At 41.1% G+C, this 25,162-nt stretch overlaps 2 protein-coding genes across 3 annotated transcripts; one reads left to right on the forward strand and one right to left on the reverse strand.

The window, feature by feature from the left end:
• Positions 1 to 3,200: 3,200 nt before the first annotated feature.
• LOC109897851 (E3 SUMO-protein ligase PIAS4-A) lies at positions 3,201 to 14,659 on the reverse strand. 2 transcript variants are annotated; one of them, XM_020492466.2, is made up of 11 exons: positions 14,507 to 14,659; positions 13,145 to 13,523; positions 11,322 to 11,406; positions 11,179 to 11,220; positions 8,779 to 8,869; positions 8,536 to 8,664; positions 8,256 to 8,361; positions 8,066 to 8,139; positions 7,491 to 7,651; positions 6,751 to 6,896; positions 3,201 to 6,583 (listed from the first exon to the last, which is right to left on the reverse strand). In XM_020492466.2, exons 1-11 carry the CDS (start codon positions 14,531 to 14,533, stop codon positions 6,342 to 6,344), a joined length of 1,482 nt encoding a protein of 493 aa, XP_020348055.1. In that variant the 5' UTR covers positions 14,534 to 14,659; the 3' UTR covers positions 3,201 to 6,341. The 2 variants fall into 2 exon arrangements, with proteins under 2 accessions (XP_020348055.1, XP_031689106.1); XM_031833246.1 differs by having other exon boundaries at positions 14,421 to 14,510.
• Positions 14,660 to 16,582: 1,923 nt separating this feature from the next.
• Positions 16,583 to 19,051, forward strand: LOC109898766 (forkhead box protein D4-like). The gene is made up of 2 exons (XM_020493862.2): positions 16,583 to 17,425; positions 18,373 to 19,051. The coding sequence occupies exons 1-2, from the start codon at positions 16,991 to 16,993 to the stop codon at positions 18,751 to 18,753; spliced, it is 816 nt and encodes a 271-aa protein (XP_020349451.1). The 5' UTR covers positions 16,583 to 16,990; the 3' UTR covers positions 18,754 to 19,051.
• The last annotated feature ends 6,111 nt before the right edge of the window (positions 19,052 to 25,162 follow it).

Consider the following 25,162-nt stretch of genomic DNA (forward strand, 5'->3'; position numbering starts at 1 on the left):
TCAGGCATTTGGAAATTGCTCCCAAGGATGAACCAGACAGGTGGAGGTCTACAAATATTTTTCTGAGATCTTGGCTGATTTATTTTGATTTTCCCATGATGTTAAGCAAAGAGGCACTGAGTTTGAAGGTAGGCCTTGAAATATATCATTAGCCTATCAGAGGCTTCTAAAGCCATGACATCATTTTCTGGAATTTTCCAAGCTGTTTCAAGGCACAGTCAACTTAGTGTATGTAAACTTGGCTACCCGGACTATTTGCATTGTGTTCCCCCAACCCCTCTTTTACGCTGCTGCTACTCTCTGTTTATCATATATACATAGTCACTTTAACTATACATTCATGTACATACTACCTCAATTGGGCCGACCAACCAGTGCTCCCGCTAATTGGCTAACCGGGCTATCTGCATTGTGTCCCACCACTCACCACCTGCCAACCCCTCTTTTTACGCTACTACTACTCTCTGTTCATCATATATGCACAGTCACTTTAACCATATCTACATGTACATACTACCTAAATCAGCCGGACTAACCGGTGTCTGTATATAGCCTCGCTACTGTTATTTTCACTGTCTTTTTACTGTTTTATTTCTTTACTTACCTATTGTTCACCTAATACCTTTTTTGCACTATTGGTTAGAGCCTGTAAGTAAGCATTTCACTGTAAGGTGAACCTGTTGTATTCGGCGCACGTGACAAATAAACTTTGATTTGACTTCTGACCCACTGGAATTGTCATACATAGCGAATTATAAGTGAAATAATCTGTCTGTAAACAATTGTTGGAAAATTGTGTCATGCACAAAGGACGTCCTATCCGACTTGCCAAAACTATAGTTTGTTAACAAGAAATTTGTGGAGGGGTTGAAAAACGAGTTTTAATGACTCCAGCTAAGTGTATGTAAACTTCCTACTTCAACTGTATACAGTACCAGTCAAAAGTTTGTACACACCTACTCATTCCAGGGTTTCTTTATTTTACTATTTTCTACATTGTAGAATAATAGTGAAGACATCAAAACTATGAAACAACAGATATAGAATCATGTAGTAACCCAAAAAAAAACACAAGCAATGGACATTAGACCGTTGAAAATCTGTCCTTTGGTCTGATGAGTCCACATTTGAAATGTTTGTCTTTGTGAGATGCAGAGTAGGTGAACAGATGATCTCTGCATGTGTGGTTCCCACCGTGAAGCATGGATGAGGTGGTGTAATGGTGCTCTGCTGTAAGACTGTGATTTATTTAGAATTCAAGGTACACTTAACCAGCATGGCTACCACATTCTGCAACAATACGCCATTCTATCTGGTTTGTGATTAGTGGGACTATCATTTGTTTTTCAACAGGACAATGACCCAACACACCTCCAGGCTGTGTAAGGGCTATTTGACCAAGAAGGAGAGTGATGGAGTGCTGCATCAGATGTCCTGACCTCCACAATCACCTGACCTCAACCTAATCGAGATGGTTTGGGATGGGTTGGACAGCAGAGTAAAGGAAAAGCAGCCAACAAGTGCTCAGTATGTGTGGGAACTCCTTCAAGACTGTTGGAAAAGCTTTCCAGGTGAAGCTGGTTGAGAGAATGCCAAGAGTGTGCAAAGCTGTCAAGGCAAAGGGTTGCTACTTTGGAGAATCTAAAATATATTTTGATTTGCTTAACACTTGTTTGGTTACGACATGATTCTGTGTTATTTCATAGTTTCGATGTCGTCACTATTATTCTACAATGTAGAAAATAGTAAAAATAAAGACAATTTATTGAATGACTAGGTGGGTGGATGGAGAACATATTTTTTTAGTATGTTACTTAGACACGTGCATCAAGAGACTATTAAAGGCTTAAATTTTGGATGGAAAACTTCACTTAGCATTCAACACCATAGTGCCCTCCAAGTTAATCACTAAGCTGAGGACCCTGAGACTGGAACACCTCCCTCTGCAACTGGTTCCTGGATTTTCTGACGGGACACCCCCAGGTGGTGAGAGTAGGTAACACATCCGCCACGCTGACCCTCAAAACAGGGGCCCCTCAAGGGTGCGTTTTAGTCCCCTCCTGTCCTCCCTGTTCACCCACGACTGCGTGGTCAGGCTACACTTCAACACAATTATTAAGTTTGCTGATGACACACGGGTGGTAGGCCTGATCACAGACTACGATAAAACAGCCTACAGGGAGATCAGAAACCTAGCAGTCTGCTGCCAGAACAACCTCTCCTCAATGTCAGCAAGACAAAGAAGCTGATCGTGGACTACAGGAAACGGAGGGCCGAGCACAGCCCCATTCACATAGAACTGCCTGAAGTGGAGCAGATTGAGAGCTTCAAATTCCTCGGTGTACATATCCCTAAGGATCTATTATGGTCCAAACATACCAACACAGTCGTGAAGAGGGCTCGACAACTCCTTTTCCCCCTCAGGAGGCTGAAAAGATTTGGCATGGGCCCTCAGATCCTCAAAAAGGTTATACAACTGTACCATTGGGAGCATCTTGACTGGTTGCATCACCGCTTGGTATGGCAACTGCTTGGCATCCGACTGCAAAGAGCTACAGAGGGTAGTGCATACGGCCCAGTACATCACTGGGGCAGAGCTATCTGCCATCCAGGACCTCTATACCAGGTGATGTCAGAGGAAGGCCCTAACAATTGTCAAAGACTCCAGACACCCAAGTCATAGACGATTCTCTCTGCTACTGCACGGAAAGCGGTACCGATGCCAGTCTGGAACCAAAATGATCCTGAACAGCTTCTACCCCCAAGCCATAATAGACTGATCATTAATAAATTGATAGCCATGATTTATTTTGCACTAACTTTGACTCATCACCAACACTGCTGCTACCGTTTACTATCCGTCACTTTATTCCTAGTTATATACTCAACTACCTCGTATCTCTGCACATCGACTTGGTACCCCTTGTACATAGCCAAGTTAGTAATGACCAATGATTAACGCTGTGTGTTTTATTTTACTATTATTTCTCTATTTTCTTTCTCTGCATTTTTTGGAAGGGCCTATACGTAAGCATTTCACTGTTAGTCCACATCTGTTTATGAAGCATGTGACAAATACAATTTGATTACCTATGGGAAAACTGCAAAAGTCATTTGATCATGATTAAATGTGTTTTAAATCACTTTTTCCAGAAGAAACTTCAGTTAAGTAATTTTAGCTTTAAAAGTATCTAAGACAATTCGATTTTAAAATGTTTTAATTAGTTCCACACATCAATAACAGGTGTTCGAATACGATTTTTTAGAATTGTAGTTCTTTTTGAACAGGAGACAAATGTGTCAGGTACAGGACATCACACCAATCTACACCTCAACCACCTCTCTTACACCTAAAGTGGCATCAGTTCCAACACTGGTATTTGTGATTTTATTGGACTTTTGGAACAACTGGAGGCAATTCAAAGCTTAATAAAATATTTTAATTGTATTGTCTTTTAATATGAACATATAAAAAGACAAACAAAACATTTACATCATAGATTGCAAGCCACTGCTCATGCTACCTTAAGCATTATTATAATTGAGTTCCTTAGAAACAACATGTACTTCACCTCTCACCTTGCCCACGATATGAAAAAGCTTGAGGAAATCTCATCTGTGCAGCGATGTTCTTCTACACTTTTGCACCTTTAAATTTAAACAATGTGATTTAAATCTGTAAAGTAATTTATGTTAGTTGAAGATTAAATTCTGCAAGATGTATTAACATGTTGCTTAAATGCATTAAGTTGTACAACGACTGTCATATTCAGGGACACGGCTACGGTTTGACTTTCTTTTACAGAAAGTGCCATCAATCATTGCGGGTTTCCCATGTTTACAGGACTCACCAATCGGTATAACAATCCGCAAGCTATATGGACATGTCATGAGTACTGCAGAATATTGGAAGACCAGGTTAACATAAAAGACCAGAGCCCATAAGTTTCCTCAGCTCGTTACCATCTCATTAGATTAGGTATACTACTACACTTTGGACAAAATGTCTACGCAAGTCTGAATTCAGGATGATCACAAAACATCAATATGCTAGTCAAATGCATGCATCATCAATACCATTTGAGACATGTTTGGAATTCAGAACACACAGTTCTATAAAAACAGAAATGCCATCTCTACAGTTCTGAATGAGGGGTGAGGAATCTAATGACCTGGAAAGTAAATAAAAGTGAGAGGATATTTAAACTAATACCATCCATGTAGCCAAATTCTCTCAACAACATCAAAAGATGAACTGTTTATTACAATTTTAACTGTGCCTGTGGAAAAAAGCTCCTCTGAAGAAGCTATTACGGATGTAAAGGACATTCATCTAGGATCTATGTGATAATAAATGCTGATTTCTGAGGGTAATATCTTTGAACTGGGAGGAGGCAGAATGTGTCATTGGTTAGAAGTGCTAAATTTCCTCAGAGGAAAAGGAATGGAACCTGTCTAACAATGGCAGTGCTTTGTGCTGCAATCATTCACTGTTCCACAAAAAGACCAAGCTTCGTAAGGGTTCTGCCATCCCTTACTGAAAACGTGTACAGATCAGAGCCGTATATAAATGCTCTGGTAAAGCACTCTTTCCATTGAGACATATGTACATTTTAATATAAACTGCCATTCAAATAAAAGACGTGAAGCAATCAATTATCAATAAATAAAATACTTAAGACGAAGAAAATTAAGTCAAAAAGGATGACGACACTAACAAATTAATCCCATTCCAGATCTGAAGATACATCCCTCAAGTCCTCCACTCCAGGGAAAAGAAAAAAAATAAGTTAATTAATTTTCTTACTGAGCCTTCCTGTGTAGACCAGCTCAAGTAGCCAAACGACTGTGGGCTCCAGCCTCCACCAATCTTAACTCAAAACAAAAAAGGCACCCAAATCTGACCTAACAACAAGAGATAACTGACCCAAATCTGTTTGGTACAATTGCCTCAACATGATCTTGACCAATTGTGTGGATGGTAATATTTGTGACATGATCATTCTTTAGTTAGAGCCTTGTTCAATAAAAAAAAAACAGAAAGAAAAAAACGAGTCCAGTTCAAAACCCTGCAAAGCTCTCAGGATATCAGGGGAAGGTTGAATGCAGCAGTAGTCAGTCTCTAGACTATCCAACTGTGGAAAACTGACATGAAATAGGCAAGTGAAAAGAATACATCCTGCATTTGTTTCCTTGATCAATATGAACAACACTGGCAAAACAGAACACTAGGAAGAATCTGAAAAGAGCATGTTCCAAAACATCAAATGATAACTGCTTGTTTTTGCAAACTCTCCACAAAGACAATTGCTTGTCATATGAATTCAGCCACCAAATCAAATCGTAGATTTCAATGCAGTGAGGGGTATATACAAGAACTTGTCAAAGACACAGCATTCCTGGGTCGTATTCAGTAGGCACAAATTGGAACAAAAATGCTCTAATGGAGTTAAATAGGGAGGTACCAACTGTACTTGTCCAATAAGAAATGCTCATTTTCTGTTACAAACCATAAAAATTTGTTTTGCAACATGTGCCCTAATAAACACGACCCTGATTCCAATAACCCATTCCTTAGAAAGGCCATATATAAATGGTTTGGAAAAGTGAGGCGGGTGAGTGAAAAAAATAAAATAAATAAAAATAGACCCTCTTGTTAAATACTATAGCAACCTTAGTTCAGGTACTACTCTCTCTGGTCAAGTAAGTTTGCTGTGTATGACTGAGGTAGGTTGTCAGCATTTAAAGACAATAAAAATGGGGAAAGGTTTTGTTAGAGCTAATTTATTTTCATTCTCTGAATAAATTAAACAGAAAGAAAAAGTATGGGTGCTGTTCAATTTAATCATATTCCAGAAAAATCTAGTCTGTTGTTCGTGTCCCAAATGATTCATTTAAGTTATTTTGACCTCTTACCACTGAACTACGGAGGAGGCTCCATATCTCCCACTGCCTGCGATCACAAAAAGTGACGAAATTCTGAGACGCAAACACCAAATGCTTGTGGCTTTGAGAGCCTTAAGTTCAAGTCAAATACAAAGTACAAGAAGATGGAGGGGATAAATAGTTCAGGAGGTTACTCTTTTCAATGGTCTTTATGATGGAGGATACAGAATTTGAATGCTGGGAGGGGGAGGGTCACAAGTGTCAGAGAGCTGCTTTTTCCAGTGGTGTATTGAGGAAGCCTAACCACTCCAGAGGTTGACAGTGCATATATGTGCATGTGTCTGTGTGAATATATGCTAGAGTAGTGGGGGCGGGTGATGTAGTAGGGACTAATGATTTCCAGTCCTCCAACTTAGCCCAACCCTCTCTCCCAGTCTGTGGGGTCAGTCCGCCAGTCAGTACGCTGTGACCAGGTCCTTGTCATAGTCGTATCGGCCCCTCTTGGGGGCGGGGCTGTCCTGGCTGTCCTCAGTGTCGTCGCTGTCTCCTCCAGCCCCTCCCCCCTCCTCCTCAGAGTCTAGAGTCAGATCAACCACCACTCCTCCTCCCGCCCCCCCCGCCGTGGACCCAGCTCCTGACTTCCCCGTCTGGCTGGTGCTACTGTGGGCCGGGGAGTGGCCATTTAACTCAGGAACACCTGAGAAGAAGGAACAGATTCACACACTATTACAAACCAATGCTGTTTAAAAAAAAGATAAACAGACATGACCTACACAGCGTGGCGTCTTAACTTAAATTAAAAATCAAAACGTTAGTCTGCAATTGTCGAAAAGGCAATAATGGCAATATTTGACATGCACTTACATATATCCAGAACAGGGTAGTCAGGCGTGTTGCTGCGTTCCCTCTCCTTCTCCTTCTCATCTCGGATGGGTCTCCAAGAACCGTCAGTCAGATATTCAATCTCCTCAATATCCTCATGGGTCTCTTTTAAGATCTCAGATGCCAGCCTGAAACATGAGACAAACAGTCAGTAAGAGAAGTACATATCATATCAGGACACACAAGAAGGGATCGATCAGATGTGTCCCACAACACACATTATCAACTTTCAAATCTTAGATAGGAAGTTTGTGGAATTGTATTTATCTAGGCAAGTCAGTCAAATCAATTCTTACTTACAATGACAGCCTACCCCGACCAAACCCTAACGACGCTGGGCCAATTGTGTGCCACCCTATGGGACTCCCAATCACAGACAGTTGTGATACAGCCTGGAATCGAACCAGGGTCTGTAGTGACACCTCTAGCACTTAGATTTAGTGCCTTAGACCACTGCACCACTCAGGAGCCCAATGGAAATGGTTTGATATTTCTACTATTCTACTCTGTTCCACAATAGAACAGGGAGAGGCAACAGCCTTATTGAAAATGTAGCCCAGTGTAGGTAAGCCATTGCAGGTTAACAGGAGTCTACAAATTGCTCCAAAAATGCAAATGTTTGTTTCCAAGGTTGAACAAGCAATGACCCATGCAAAGAGGAAGCGTGGTTCTCAAATTCCTGTGAGTGGTAGTGCTAGTAAGTCTCAACGTGCCTTACTTACCCATCGATGGTGAGCAGCTCAAAGGGAGCCTGCTTGTCACACACAGGGCAGGTCCACGTGGGCTTCTTCTCATTCATTTGCAGGAAGAAGATCGCGTCAAAACACTGCAGGTGGGCACAGGTGATCACCCGACATGGAACACCTATCCGCATCTTCACCAGCTGAGAGGAGGAAAGGGAGACATGCCATTACCTCGACTATCCTGTAACCCTGCACATTGACTCAGCACCGGTACCCCCTGTATATAGCTTAGTTATTGTTATTTACATTTATTGTGTTACTTTTTGATTGATTCTATTTTTAGTTTAGTTTATTTAGTAAATATTTTATTAACTATTTATTGAACTGCAATGTTGGTTAAGGGCTTGTAAAGTAAGCATTTCACGGTAAGGTCTACAACTGTTGTATTCTGCGCATGTGACGAATACACTTTGATTTGATTATTAAGCTGTGGACAAATAGTGGGTTGTAACCTGTTTTGTCGTGAGTTCTCTTTTTTTGGTCAGAAACAACTGAAAGGTTTGTGACTTCCACTCTTGGGTGGATATGGATTAGGGTGGGAGCCAGATACTCACAGGACAGATGAGGGACACCCGTAGCCCTGTGGTAGCGATCTCGCTCTCTGGATCAAAGCGTAGCTTGTCCTGGACTGGACACAGCAGAGAGAAACTAGTTGAACATCACACAGCATTACACAGTGAACATCACTAAAATGCAAGAAGCATGAAAAACAGGAAGAAAGAGAAAAATGTTGAGGCCACTTACTGCGTTCACGACAGCGTTCTGCACTCTCCACTGAGCAGTGTTTGAGTTGGCCGAAGAGCTCTGCTGATGTGAAGACCCTCACTAAATCCACTGCCACAGAGTAGCGCTGCACACAGAACAAGAGCAGTGAGCAGAATGAACACTGGAAAGCAGCAGATATGAAGTTTTACAGAAAACAAACCACACCATTTCAAAAACTTGTCATAAAAATGAATCAAAACAAATTTGGAATACAGCAGCGAGGTTTTCAATTACAGAACAGTGTCAACCAGAGACTGACCTTGCCGAAGTTGCCCCATGTGACAGTGACCCGGTTGGTGGCAGTGGAGAGTTGTAACCAAGGTGTGATGTTGACTGGGCGACAGGGCCGACGCGGCTCCACACCTGGCTTATTAGAAGGGTAGTAACCCTGTACAGAACAAATATAGACATGTTAAGCCTCTAATATTTAGGCCTAGGCATTTTCTTCTGATTAGTTAGTTGGTTTGTATGCCTGATGTGATTCCCCATCTTGAATACTCACCGGTACATGACAGTAAGACTGGTTGACTTTGACAGCAATATTGGGAGGGTACTGATCTTCCTGGACACCGATGGAGTCTGTGTAACAGATTCTGTAAAGCATCGTAAAAACAGCATAGGAGGTTCATTGGTTAGCAGTGTTAGATAAGTGGCAACATTTATGGCTCAGGGAATAGACACTGAGCCATTCCCAATGAATGGTTGAGGTGGTCAGATTTGTCATTCAATACACACATTTCAAATTGTACACCATTTTTTTTTCTTTCACTTGACAAACGAGGACACTGTAGAGGAAAACTTTCCAAATGTCAACAGAACAAAAAAACATCATCTCAAAGTAAAATGTAGAATGTTGCGTGGTTCTCCCATGACTTAGAAAAGCATGTGCACTGCAGTTTATTAAGCTACAGATGAAATAATTGATGAACTTCACAGGGTGGTGAAAGTGCACAGTGATGATCTTGATGCTCCTTTCCAGTAAATATTGAGGGTCTTAGTTTGACGCTAGTGACATGATGATCAATGCTTGGCTGTCAATTGACAAATAAAAATGATCTTGCTCTTATCCAAAATGTCATCATGAAGCCTACCCTCTGCACAGCATCTGCGAGCTGTTGGCTAGAGCACACGTGCTAAGACCAGTGGGCACATTTACCGGTTGTTGCAGACTTCTTGTGCCAAAACCAACGGCAGAGTTAAAAAGTGGATGGAAACACATTGTACTTTTTTTTTTTTGGTAAATTAAAAGTTTTACGACAAAGTGCTTTTTATGTGCACGTCATTCCGCACAGCTTTTAATAAACAAGACCGTTTGATGGAAATCGACCACTGCTTGTGAAATTTGCATATTTTAAGCAAACATTTGCATGAAAATCTAAACAAATTGCTGTAAACCTAGATACTGATATGGCATATGCTTTAACTGCATACTTTACAAATCAACTGTATGTACCTAACATGTACAGTACTTGTCAAAAGTTTGGACACACTCATTCAAGGGTTTTTCTTTATTTCTACTATTTTCTTCATTGTAGAATATTAGTGAAGACATCAAAACTATGAAACACAAACGGTATTATGTAGTAACCAAAAAAAAAAAAAAAAGAGAAATATATTTGAGATTCTTCAAAGTAGCCAGCCTTTGCCTTGATGACAGCTTTGCACACTCTTGGCATTCTCTCAACCAGCTTCATGAGGTAGTCACCTGGAATGCTTTCAATTAACAGGTGTGCCTCGTTAAAAGTTAATGTGGAATTTCTATCTTAATGCATTTGAGCCAATCAGTTGTGTTGTAACAAGGTAGGAGGGTATACAGAAGATAGCAATATTTTGGCCACATGGCAAGAACAGCTCAAATAAGCAAAGAGAAACGACAGTCCATCATTAATTTAACATATGAAGGTCAGTCAATACGGAACATTTCAAGAACGTTGAAAGTTTCTTCAAATGCAGTCGCAAAAACCATCAAGCACTGTGATGAAACTTGCTCTCATGAGGACCACCATAGGAAAGGAAGACCCAGAGTTCTCTGCTTCAGAGGATACGTTCATTAGAGTTAGCAGCCTCAGAAACTGCAGCCCAAATAAATGTTTCAGAGTTCAAGTAACCGACACATTGCAACATCAACTGTTCAGAGGAGACTGTGTGAATCAGGCCTTCATGGTCTAATTGCCGCAAAGAAACCACTACTAAAGGACACCAATAAGAAGAAGAGACTTGCTTGTGCTAAGAAACACAAGCAATGGACATTAGACTGGTGGAAATCTGTCCTTTGGTCTGGAGTCCAAACTGGAGATTTTTGGTTCCAACCGTATCTTTGTGAGACGCAGACATCTGGTTTGTGCCTAGTTGGACCATAATTAGTTTTTCAACAGGACAATGACCCAACACACCTCCAGGCTATGTAAGGGCTATTTGACTAAGGAGGAGATTGGTGGAGTGCTGCATCAGATGACCTGACCTCAGCCCAATTGAGATGGTTTGGGATGAGTTGGACTGCAGAGTGAAAAGCAGCCAACAAGTGCCCAGCATATGTGGGAAGTCCTTCAAGACTGTTGGAAAAGCATTCCAGGTGAAGCTGGTTGAGAGAATGCCAAGAGTGTGCAAAGCTGTCAAGGCAAAGGGTGGCTACTTTCAAGAATCTCAAATATAAAATGATTTTTGATTTGTTTAACACTTTTTTGGCTACTACATGATTCCATGTGTTATTTCATAGTTGATGTCTTCACTATTATTCTACAATGTAGAAAATAGTAAAAAATAAAGAAAAACCATTGAATGAGTAGGTGTGTCCAAACTTTTGACTGGTACTTTATGTATCAACTATACGTATCTATGCAATTATATTAACAGTAGGATTGGTGGGCTGCTGTGTGTAAAACAGTTGGACATCTTAACTCACCTAAGAACCACCTGGATTGCCTTCATTCCTGGCCGAAGCTCACTGAAACAACAAGAGGGAAAAATTATGGTACCCTCAGTGCTCATTCAAAGTCACAAGCAGTAGGATAGACAGTTAACTTTTAATAAAAGTGTTATACTCACGTTGAGTTTCTGACTTGGTCCGCTTGGCTCTGTGTTAACTCAAATACACATTGACTGTCCTGCAGTTTCTCACTGTTCTGGGCAACTACAAGGACAGGTGCAGAAAAATCGATCATACACATTACAAAGCATAGTGATGTTGTACAATGTCCAAAATGTCCTTAGTACTTCTAATTTTAATGCCATGGCATGTTTCTATCAGTAATATACAGTGCATTCGGGAAAGTATTCAGACGCCTTGACTTTTTCCACATTTTGTCATCTTACAGCCTTATTCTAAAATTGATAAAAAATACATTTGTCCTCAATCTACACACAATACCCCATGACAAAACAAAAACAGGTTTTTAGAAATGCTTGCAAATGTATAAAACAGAAATACCGTATTTACATAAGTAATTCAGACCCTTTACTATGCACACTCAAAATTGAGCTCAGGTGCATCCTGTTTCTATTGATCATCCTTGAGATGCTTCTACAACATGATTGGAGCCCATCTGTTGTAAATTCAATTGATTGGACATGATTTGGAAAGGCACACACCTGTCTATATAAAGGTCCCACAGTTGACAGTGCATGTCAGAGCAAAAACCAAGCCATGTCAAAGGAATTGTCTGAAGACCTCGAGACATGATTGTGTCGAGGCATCAATTTGGGGAAGGGTACCGAAAAATGTTCTGCAGCATTGAAGGACCCCAAGAGCACAGTGACTTCCATCATTCTTAAATGGAAGAAATCTGGAATCACCAAGACTCTTCCTAGAGCTGGCCGCCCAGCCAAACTGAGCAATTAGGGGAGAAGGGCCTTGATCAGGGAGGTGACGAAGAACCTGATGGTCACGGACAGAGCTCCAGAGTTCCTCTGTGGAGATGGGAGAACCTTCCAGAAGGACAACCATCTCTGCAGCACTCCACCAATCAGGCCTTTATGGTAGAGCAGCACGTCTAGAGGAAACCTGGCACCATCCCTACGGTGAAGCATGGTTGTGGCATCATCATGCTTTGGGGATGTTTTTCAGCGGCAAGGTCTGGAGACTAGTCAGGATCGAGGGAAAGATGAACAGAGCAAGGTAGAGAGAGATCCTTGATGAAAACCTGCTCCAGAGCATTCAGGACCTCAGACTAAGGGCGAATGTTCACCTTCCAACAGGACAACAACCCTAAGCACACTGCCAAGACAACGCAGGAGTGGCTTCGGGACAAGTCTCTGAATGCCCGAGTGGCCCAGTCAGAGCCCGGACTTGAATCCGATCAAACATCTCTGGAGAGACCTGAAAATAGCTGTGCAGCTCCCCATCCAGCCTGACATAGCTTGACAGGATCTGCAGAGATGGATGGAAGAAACTTTCCAAATAGGGGTGTGCCAAGCTTGTAGCTTCAAACCCAAGAAGACTCAAGCCTGTAAATCCCTGCCAAAGGTGCTTCAACAAATTACTGACTAAAGGGGCTGAAAATGTGATATTTCAGTTTATTTTTTATATATAAATTAGCAAACATTTCCAAAAACGTTTTTGCCTTGTCATTATTGGGTAGTGTGTGTAGATTGAAGGGGACATTAATAAAATAAATAAAAGAAAAACAATTTTAGAATAAGGCTGTAACGTAACAAAATGTGGTAAAAGTCAAGGGGTCCGAATACTTCCCGAATGCACTGTATGTGTAGGGCCAGGGCCCAATTGCCAGGGGGTTTTCTGACCACAAGACCTGACCAGGAAGTATTCTTCTGAGCTTTATCGTTTGAGCAGTAAAAATGTTTGGGCCTCTCTATAAAGACTAGCCTGACATGTCACTGCGAGTAAAAATAATAATACAAAAATCACTCACTCAGCTCCGTTGGCAGCAACAGCTTCTCCAGAGTTTGGTAAAAGGGCAGTGACACCAGCTTGACCTCAGCTGCTGGTGTGGAGGACAGCTTGGGGATGCCGTTGAGGTAGTCTGTGCCCTGTGTGCCAGTGGGCGAGGAGCTGAGGGAGGAATAGGCCACAGAGACCCCCTCCGGGCGCCGGGCAGCCAGCCAACCCGACGCCTTGGGGAAGCGTGACTCATAGAGCTGCCGCACGTTCTTCAGCAGCTCTGGGCTGCACTCTGTTTGCACCAGCCTCAGCGCCCGTCCCACCAGGTCCTGCTTCAGACCACTTTTACTGCGGCCCATGGAGGCCAGCAGCGTCTGCAGGTCAGACACCCGAAAATTCTTCACCATGTTCTGGAGTGAAGACAATGGAGAGAGGGACAGGAAGAAGAGGGGAGGTTTTGGGATTACCATTTTTGATTCTGGATTACAATCTTTGGATTCCTTGACCTAGGCAAGTCCCAATAAGAAAAATAGCCTACACAAAGAGATGGGCACAGGTGTCTAAAAAAAGTTTTTTAAAGTGTATACTCAGGTCATTCTAACTTATTTTTTTGCTGGGTTGAAATATCAGTGTCAGTATTTGCTTGGAGCAATATGTCCCATCCATACCCTCTAGAATTCAGTAACATGACCTATGAGCCCCTTCTGTTCCTAACGCCATACATATATTTCCTGCAAACCTAGACTGGTCCCTCATTTAACTACTATAGGACACAACACCGGTATAGTCGAAGACCCAGCAATGCATGGAACGTTAGCTAGCCATTTAGTTAATAAGAAAATGACCTTACAAGTTAGCTACATCAGTCAATCTCATCAACTGACTTCATTTCTACAGTTCGTGCATAAGCTTCAGTGACATGCTTACTGTTTTGTCCAGACAGCGGCATTGAGCAATTGCCTTGTCTGACAACAGAGGCTAGGCTATTGGTTACATAGCTAGCTAAGCTAACTCCACTTGTTCTGTTGTCACCCCCAATACTGAAAATACATCCGCTGTCCATTTGACTTGACTTGTCAAATGGACAACGGATGGCCCGAATGCTTAATGCAATATCTTGCTTAAACACTGAATGGTACAATTTCACGCCGACTCCCTGCTGGCGAATGTTTACGGTCTCATCACTTTGCCATGTCCCTGCTAACTAGACGCACTTAGCAGCGCACGGAAACCAGTTTCAATATACAATTAATCAACCATCACTAAGTAGCTAAGTTAAATCATTTTAGATAGTATTCATGACACACCCATACAGTTTCCCAGCCTAGCAGGCCATCCCCCACGCTACAGCAGACCCTTTTCTATCAACCCAAGCGAGCGGAGCTCTGCTTACCATCGCTTCCACCAGTTCGGCCGCCATCTTCGTACAGCAGCCCCGCGAGAGCCAGAGCCGAAAGATAGTCCTTCGCCAATGAGAGACAGAGGGGTTGCTGGTCGACGGTTCTCCGCTTCCAATCACAGCGCAACTACATCACGAGCCTCAAGGAGTGTGTTGAAAGTAGGCGTGACAGCATTGTTTTAAAGCGACAGTACAACTTTTTTTTAAACACTAAAAGACAGGCCTCCCCTACATGTTAGGCCTCAATTATAAGAAAACATAACAAGCCTCCAAATAGCTGAACGTTGGTGTTTGCTGAGTTTTATACTATCGAGACAAAGAGAATATGCGTTGTGGAAATAATTCAAATTCAACATAAGAGGAAAGCATGACTTGTTAAATGGGGAGAGGCACATGGCCAAATCAACTCCTGACCGAGTGAAAAGCTCCACTTCGGGATTTGCAATGAACTATTAGCTATCAACTGTAAATGCTTTGTATATTTTTTTTTAACACAAAACCTAAATAATCACAGGGAGTCAAGTCAAAATGCAGTACACAGATGCAGCGTACTGAAGTCACGTTCTTATGAGAGGTTATATTTGATTTTAAATTTGAAAATGCAGTGCATTGAATTAGAGCAGTCATTAGTTAAATAAATCCCGATTTCACACTCTCCATTGAAGATCCATTTCTGGATTTCCAAACTTTGTGATTTGTGCTGAAGAACAGAAATGGTACAAATTGATTCATAAAATCCAATTAAAGATTATATATGCTGTCATATATCATCTTTGATATATGTTAACTTAAGTATACTATTGGAACAATACATAGTAGTCTAACTCTGCTCTAGGTCTTAATTGAAATAAGAAAAGAAAAATGCAGACACTAGGCCCTCCATGGAATGAGTTTGACTGCTGGATAGCCTCAAAACTAATTAAAACTATACTTTTGATATTATGGATGGTCAGTCCTTGCATCCATATCTCTGTCTATATATTTGAGAGTGGTTACATTTCTCCAGGCCAATCCCTCAGCTTTTTTACCAATACACAGGTGGATGTAACCTCTTTGTTATTCGTTAAATGAAGGATTCTAGCTTTAATTAATGACACATTTTACCACATGGCTCACTCTTTATACTTGGATAGTACTGTATATGCTGTAGTAGTAGTTCCACAACTCGGACAGACGAGGGCGATATATTCCACTGGTGGTTCTTCATGCCTCTCATTCTTTGGCCAGTGTGAGACGGTTTGCATGCCCTACCTTGTTCTAATGCAGCATTAAAACGTAGCTTTCTTTACTGATGCTAGGGACATTCCTGGAAAGTACAACTTTGAATGAAATATAATTGAGGATAATACATTTTATAGCAAGATTATGTACAGAACAGGGCTATAGGCAGGGCTATTGTAGTTTAACTCTAGAAAAGCACAAGTGCAACACTTTTTTAGTGTTATAATAGTTACAAATAGTCAGCAGCATTAAAGCTTTTGACATAGAACAATTAAATATTTCATATTCCGTTTGGAACCTAGCAACTGTGACAAGACCTATGCGAGAAATAGTCGAATATTCGTAAAATAATGAAGTTGAGATAGTTCTGCTCTTGATTTGGCACTCAACATCTGCAACCAAATTATTGAATTTAGATCAAGTAGATAAACTCAAGCAGTGTAGTTTGAGTTATTATGTCTAGCCTCTTGGCTATTGTCATTGTGCCAAAGGAGTTGGATTTTAACATATCATTTATGATAAATGATTTAATGTTTTATAACAGAAAGGCTTACAGTAAGCCTAACTCTAATGATGCGCACTATGCAGCGCATCCTCTGTTCGAAAACCATTTAAGTAGGGATAACGCTGTTTAAATGCCTTTTGGTGCTGCTGAAGCACCCTCTGAACACCATGTCCTACTAAATCAGAGTGTTTAATCTCCCGTAATTACAAAGATTTGCTGTGGTTAATAAAATTAATCTGCTTCGATTAGACCCCCTACCTCTGCTTCTCCTGTCTCTATTGCCCCTCACTGTGAAGGATAAATTCACGGACATTTAAATAGTGGTACCTTCACAACTGTGATCCATTCTGATCTAGTGTACACAAGATACAGTTGAGCACTGCATAGATTGTAAAAATATACAGTTTTTTTCTCTAACCTATCTATTTGGTCTAACAAATTAGATTTTTCTAAACTTATTCAAGCTTTGGCATCACATTGAATTTGAGTCACCAAACAATTAGAGTAGGTTGGGAGGATCCCTTTTAATTGTCCTAACTTGATCTTGTGACCAGAGACTTAACTTACTTAGCCCAAAGGACATTGAAGAGAGGCATCCTACCTGATGGAGAGCACAGCAGTGTCCTAGACCAGCATCTTGAAATTAAGAAACAAAAACACCTGTGAAAGAATCTGAGGATTGCCTTTTGTGGTGGTTATAGATCATCTACATCGAAAGTATTAGTAACTGCCTTAAAAGTCTAAGAAGAACCATGGAGGACAGAAGCAGCTGCAACAATGACCGGGAGCGCTTGGGAATACGCTTCACCATAGACTACCTGCTGTACAACAAGGACAGTAAGTGTATGAGAGAAGAGCAAAATATTCCCGCAGTGGAGCAGACCCCTCATAGCCTACTGGAAGGCCAGAGTCCTGACATCCTCTCAGTGAGAAAAATTATCAAACCTGGGAGCCCTGAGAAGGGGCCAGAGGGAGAAGAGGGGTCAGAGGAGGAGAATGAAGAGGAGGAGGAGATCAAAGGGGGGAAAGATGAAGAGGAAACAACTACAGACAGCCCACAGGACAAGCCTTCCCAGTCCTACATCTCCCTTATCTCCATGGCCATACTTGCTTCAGAGGAGAAGAAGCTCTTGTTGTGTGACATCTACCAGTGGATCATGGATAACTACCCCTACTTCAAGAGCAAGGTATGTCCAAGTGATTCATTTCAGGGTTCATTTCAAGTTGAGAATTTGTCTGAATTAGGGTTGGGGCCAGTTTCATTTCAATTCAGGAGATACAGTACATTCCAATTCAATAATTTAAAAGAGTTCCATTTATTTAGAAAGCAGATTTTTTAAATGATTGAAATGCAATTAATTTAATATATGGACTGAATTGAATTGACAATGCCAACCCTGTATAGCCAATAGCCAATTACTGATATTCCTATCAATTTAACTGAATAACAGTAGACCTTTGCAAAGTTCTTTGGTCAAGCAATGACTAGTGTGTGGAAAGTTTCCAAAACTTAAAGTACTATTCTGGGACATTACACACTTCCCCCACTGTAGTCATAAGGCAGCATCTGAAAATAAAGAGCTTGAAAAAAGTTGATCCATAATTTTAAATGTTCACTATATTCCTATTGTAAACTGTAGAAATACAGTGGTCTGACTCAGTAATGAGTATAATTGCTGCATGCAGGACCCTGGCTCGGCTGATGCTGTTGTTGCATGGAAGGTCTAACTGAGTCATCTCAAGGCTATAGGTAAACCTGTTGATAGCCGCAACAGGCTAAAAACTAAAACTAGGTCTTTAACAGGTGTAACAGCAAGTTTACCTCATGATTGGGGGAGTTTGACAAAGTGAACATGATGGTTTCGTCTGGCAGCCAACTGAAACGTCATTGACCAAAGGTCACCATGGACCCTTCACATGAACTTGGCACCAATGAAATGAAAGCAAGAGCAAATTGCCATATTCTCGGTACAGTGTATCAATGTATATACTGGGGATTCAGCTGTGAGGGAAAATTATTATTAGTTTCTAATAAATTAAGATACTTTCTGTTCCAGGGCCACATACAACACTTCATTCACTACTCAACTTTATACTTCATGTCTCATATGTGAACTTTATTGTTGTCCTACAGGATAAGAACTGGAGGAACAGCGTCAGACACAACCTGTCCCTGAACGAGTGCTTTGTGAAGGCTGGTCGGAGTGACAATGGTAAAGGCCATTTCTGGGCCATCCACCCTACTAACTTCCAGGACTTCTCCAATGGGGACTACCATCGCCGCCGGGCTCGCCGCAGGATCCGCAGAGTAACAGGACAGCTCCCCTACGCCCTGCACACACCCTATTACCCCCTCCATAGGCCCAGGGGGGTGTGGTGCTGGTGCTGTCCCCCAGCCCACCCTCTCTCCGCAGCCCACCCTCTGTCCTACGTCTCAGCCAGGATCTATTGGAGCTGGGCCAGCCTGCAGACCAGACGACACCCATCCACGCTCCGGTTCAATAGCACCACATAGAATTGGATGCATGTTGGATGTTGGTCTGTTCTTTATATGACAGGTGGCTGAGAGAGATGTATTGAGTATGATTGTGAAATCTGTGGCTGGCTGGCACAAATAAGAGTACCAAAGCACCAAAGTACGATATTGCACAATTTTTGTTTGAAATGCAATACACCAGATTTATACTGTGATAGTATACATGTATATTGTATTTGATGAATTCTGTATATGAAGAAAATGAATTGTAAATATACCAATGAAGATATTGCAATATTTTATATATCTTGCACAATTTCAAATAAATAAACAAACAACTCACCCAGCAAAGTGTCATTGATTTCTGTCAGATGAGAAAAGGCTTAAACTGAATGATAACTTTTTGAACTAGTAAATAAAGAACTTTAAAGTAACAAATCTGTGCAGAATAATGGACCATACAGATGACTGTTCTGAGAAGACATATGGTACTCCGAGTAGTACAGTTCATCAACTGAGCATGTGCATGTGTGTGTGCGTGCATGTGTGTGTGCGTGCGTGCGAGTGAATACCTTTATGTGTCTGTGTGTCTTTTTGTGTGCCTGTGTATTCACGTGTGTGGTTGTATGTGGTTGTGTGTTCCTAATTGTGTCTGTGTGTGGTTGTGTGTAGATACAGGGTGTTAAAAGTGAGCCCACTCCGGCAGCCCGGTGCGGTTTAGATGCTAATTAGTCAGAGCTGACAGGTTACCAAATCTTGTGCCGTAAGAGAGACTAAAGCAGGCTTCCCAAAGCTGACTCCGGGGATAAGCACCTGGATAATCCCAGAGATCCCAAGGAGTTTTGAAAAAAATAGTAAGCTTATCACACAGTGTAATCTGTAACCGCTCCTGTGGTGAAGAGACACTGCGGGAGGTGAGGGAAGGGGGAGGGAGGTGAGGAAAGGAAGGAGGGAGATGAGAGGGGGAGGGGGAGTGGATGTCATGGAGAGGGCGAGGTGCAGGTGGAGGAGTGGACATGGATAGGCCAAGAGGACAAGGTCATTGTCAAAGTCATCACAGGCAACAACAAGTAGAAGGTATTCAGGTCCAATCAAACCCGACAGTCAATCAAACCCAACAGTCAATCAAACTCAACTGGAAATGTGAAAGAGTTATGATACAGTATACAATAATAATGATCTTTAAACAGATCTGAAAATGGATAGGGAACTGGCACCATATTTCTTTCCCAAAGGGCAAAACGTGTTAAAATATGCAGCAGCATGGTCAGAAAATCATATCTGGAGAATACAACAAGATTAAAAAGAAAAGTCAATCATGAGCTATCAGTTATTCCATTAATAGGAAATTCCTATGTGATTTCCAAAGGTTGACATTTAAATTCACAATACTTGAGTTGTTTTTTTAATGAATTATGCTGCTTGTTTATTGCAATTCATGTGAGGTTTTTTTCTTCAGATAAAGCAATACATCTGACATGTAGATTAGATTAAATTGTAGAAAGAAAATAGAATGAATCTATTAATGGGAATGGGCTAAAATACAAGAGACAAACATCTCAATACCCAATTTCCATCTATGTTCATTAGAGCAATGACAAATCCATCTAATTAATTTTTGTTGACCAAATCTCTCGATTCGTTGTGGACAAGCTAATTAGATCACTAATTTGTTTAATTCCCATGAATTGCACTCTGCATTAAATCCTCATCAATTTGTGAGCTTTAGGGCTTTAATTCTGTTGCATATGTTTGCTGCATGCTGGCAGGAAACAAGACTTTGAACAGGTTGCATCCTCCACACACACATGCACACACACGCACACGCACGCACGCACTCACACACACACACACACACACACACACACACACACACACACACACACACACACACACACACACACACACACACACACACACACACACACACACACACAGTTAATTATTTGGTGGTTGTGAGGTATAATGTTGAAGTTCACAGTAACATTTTCAATGAACAATGGGAAAACTATCAGACAATGTAGAGCCCCTTGAATGACTTTAACGTGATACAACACATGTTGTCAAGTTGTTCAACTTTTGGTAATGATGTCTAAGCATAATTGAAGGTTTAAAAAAATGTTGGGAATAGTCAAGCAAAGTGCAATATTCTTTCGGCCTCTGACATTGTAGGTGTGCCATGCATTTTAGGAATATGTGAGTTGTCCATCGTCAAGAAACTCAATATTCCAAATAAACTCTCCATTCAATGTATGGTGGTCAGAAGTTAAAAGTGTTTACAGTAAGATGACTGACGCGGTCAGTGTGTGGTACACTTTAGCCCCAGCCTGTAGGGCCATTGCAGAGGGAGGTTGTCAGGTTGGGTGCTTTAACTTCTTAATCTAATAGGATAGGCTGAAGGGTTCAGGGGATTACTGTCCACGACTTGTGCCTGATTAACAGATCTGAGAGTGAGGTAAGAAGATGTGTCCTGCTGTGATGAAAACTTATGGCCATGTTCTAGTACATTAGTACATTACAGTATTCCAAAGCTAGCTCTGATAGCTCTGTTGTAGTATCTCTTGGATTGATTATGGCTCAACACAAGACACAATATTGACAAATGTTGACCAAACATTGGCTGATGTCTGATTCCTCAGAGCATCTGTAAAACAGAAGAAAATTACATAAAGCTGGGGGTTTTATGTGAATGACATTTGATAAGACAAGAAAGCACAACTGCACATAAAACTTGGCATATAAAAATTATTATTTAAATAAACGTGTCAAATGTGTTAGATTATTTGAATTAGTCAATCCTTAAATTACCCAAATTTAGCCAATGGTTCACTTAGTTCAATGACCTAGGATGTACAACTAGGTTAACTAAATTCATAACGGAATATGTCTGTGTATTTTTTTTAATTCTCTGTCAAGACAGAGTGTGAAAAATGTGTTTCTGAAATCGACTTGTTTTCTCATTTATTGTGTCAAAACTGGACATGGAATAACAGAAAACAAATGACATCAAAATATATTCAATTATTTTTCATACCTGGACGTACACGCCCCTCATAGAATATTCACAGGGATTACAGCCTAGGTTGGCAGCTGAAAGAAAGGATTAGACTGTGTGAGTGTGACAGAAAGATAAAAATACTCATGCTAGCAAAGTTGCATAACTAATTATGATGTTAGCATGACAACAGAACAAACTCAAAAACAATTGAACAAAGTTGGCTTGCACTAGCTGGCTACAGAATAGCTAGCAGGCTGGCTAGTTAGCTCTACTTGGTTACTGGCTATAGTCATGCTAGCTAGTAGTAGCTAATGGAAGTAAATTAGTCCCCTTTATTTAACTAGGCAAGTCTACTTCCGGCAGAAAGGTAGCTCAATCTTCTATTGGCTGATGGTGTTTGTTGACTAAGTAATAATGAACTGCAATTACTGTAAATAGTTACCTATCTGGCACTTTGCATAGCTAACTTTCATATTGCTTATGTATACAATAATCTCCTTACTAAACTATAGTCAGTGCTGATGCGTGTGTTCTTGTGTGTGTGTGTGTGTGTGCGTGTGTGTCTGTGTGTGTGAGAGTTCTGAATGTCCCCGTAGGAGAAAAGTACAAGTTGATCAGTTGATCATCATGAACTTTAGTTACATCCAGTAATACAGTAAGTTAAAATAAGCCTTTTATTGGCGTTGGTATACTTCACCAACATCCCTTCCTACTCACTGAAAGGCAGACCAAGGCTATACTCAGTACAAAACACGACTATTGTTATGACAATTGGCCGACTTCTCTGAATGTACACTGTGTAAAAAACATTAAGGACACCTACTCTTTCCATGACATAGACTGGCCAGGTGAATCCAGGTGAAAGCTATGATCCCTTATTGATGTCACTTGTTAAATCCACTTCAATCGGTGTTGATAAAGGGGTTAAAGAAGGATTATTTTTAATCCTTGAGACAATTGAGGCATGGATTGTGTATGTGTGCCATTCAGAGGGGGAATGGGCAAAACCACATTTCTAAGTGCCTTTAAACAGGGTATGGTAGTAGGTTCTAGGCACACTGGTTTGTGTCAAGAACTGCAATGCTGCTGGGCTTTTCACGCTCAACAGTTTCCTGTGTGTATCAAGAATGTCCACCACCCAAAGGACATCCAGCCAACTTGACACAACTGTGGGAAGAATTGGAGTCAACATGGGCCAGCATGCCTGTGGAATACTTACGACACCTTGTAGAGTCCATGCCCTGACGAATTGAGGCTGTTCTGAGGGCAAAAGGGGGGGGTGTAACTCAATATTCGGAAGGTGTCCTTAATGTTTTGTACAATCCGTGTATGCAGGAGTAGGATATTAATTGATCACCCAGTTGTTGCAAGCTTATAGCTTATTTGAGGTTTAAAAAGGCCTATCCAGTAGACATGATGCTCTCAAGGCCCCACACTACCGCCTCCTACAACATCCTGATGGGAAACAATAATCCTGGCCCCAAGACTATAAGTCTGCCTATTTCTCTAACCCTGCTGTACCCTACTGTGCTGAGTCAATATGACTATAGATCAGTTGTACACTATTTGAAATGGAATGCTCAACAGTGAATATCTCTCTCTCTCTCAATTCAATTCAAATGGGCTTTATTGGCATGGGAAACATGACAATCCTCACAGTTCACTCACAGATGGTATGTAAGCTGATTGATGACACCTGCATGCCTGTTTGAGGGACAACTGGACAGAATATATAATAATTATTGGACATCAACTGAGACTCTCCTGTTCTTCCCTGCAGAAGTAATCTAGAAATCTAACCTTACTGCAGCAGGTACAGTAGCTCTGGCCGGGCAGCTTCATAGCAGGTTGAGGGACTAACTTACTTCCACTAGCTACTACTAGTTAGCCCTACCTGCCAGTAACCAGGTAGGGCTAGCTAGCCAGCCTTGTAGCCAACTAGTGCAAACCAACTTTGTTCAATTGCTGTTGAGTTTGTTCTATTAGTGTGCTAACTTCATAATAAGTTCTGCATCTTAGTCTAACATTAGTATTTTTATCTTCCTGTGACACTCACACGGTCTAATCCTTTATTTGTGCTGCCAACCTAGACTGTAACACCCTCGCTAAACCCTGTGAATATTCTATGAGGGGGTGTGTACTTCCAGGCAGTGTCGATTTCAGCATGTTAATCTTGATGAGGCAAACTCAAAAAAAGATGCATGCCAGCAAAGACACTACACAACACTAAACAATACATTAATTGCACTATAATGGCAACAAGTTAAACTTGGCGATGACATAGTGTCCCCATGACTGACAAAACATTGAGCCAATCACTGCAGAATGCTCCTATTTTTTGCAAGCTAGCCCCAGCACCACAGAAAAAACTGAGCTCGGCTGAAACACCTGCATTTTGGAGCTGCCTCACTCAAGAAAACAAAAAAGAGACCATGTGTGTTTGCGGCTTAACTAACTCAATGATATTTATATATATTTTTTACATTGTATGTAAACTGATATGTGACACATATTAATGCCAAAATAACATGCATAACAGGCAAGAATATATAATTTGTCCATTAAAATAACATCAAATTGATCCTACAGTGTAGACATTGTTAATGTTGTAAATGACTACTGTAGCTGGAAACGGAATCTTTCAAAAACAAGGACATTTCTAAGTGACCCAAAACATTCGAATGGTAGTGTATATTTTATTTATGTTTTCGTTTTTTGTGTTTTTTGTGTTGCTAAAGATATGGCGCTCAAAACAGCCCCACCTGCCCTGAATGATGGGTTGCCACTGCTTCCATGTATGAACCAAATGAAAAACGGAGAGACAAAAAATATATACATTTTGTTGTTATTTGTTTTTTGTTATTCCATGTCAAATCATGACACAATAAATAAGAACATATTTTTTATTATTGGTTATCAGAAACGAGAAACGAGACATTTTCAGTTTATCCCCTCTTAGTTATGACTCGGGAAATCAAAATGAGGAAAGGTACACGGACCCATGGCAGATAGACTTGCCTGAAATTGATGTTTTGGAGAAAGTCGAAACAAGGTATTGTAAAGCATATGAATAGATAGAAACAGGTAGACTATTTCGACGTCAGCATTATGCTGCACCTGAACCGTTATCTCCGTCGTGTACAGTTGTCACAGAGGAACAATAGCCTCAGCTGCCTGAGCATCAAAGGCCCCATAATAGTCAATCGATTATCATGAATGCGAGGCGCTATTCTACACATTACTGTTAACAATCATTTGCCTCCCAATGCACCGTTGCCATCTTTGAAGCAATGTTTTATTGCCTTTCTTTTCATCTGCATCTGTCATCCCTGAGGTACACTGTTTGATCTCTCCCCACAACCCCCTCTCTGTCCCCGGGGTCGCGTTGACCTGTTGATTGGCAGCTGGGCTCAGACATATGGTAGGACGAGGCATCGACCGGCGCTCCCG

The sequence above is a fragment of the Oncorhynchus kisutch genome, linkage group LG10 (assembly GCF_002021735.2).
Source record: "Oncorhynchus kisutch isolate 150728-3 linkage group LG10, Okis_V2, whole genome shotgun sequence".
NCBI lineage: Eukaryota > Metazoa > Chordata > Actinopteri > Salmoniformes > Salmonidae > Oncorhynchus > Oncorhynchus kisutch.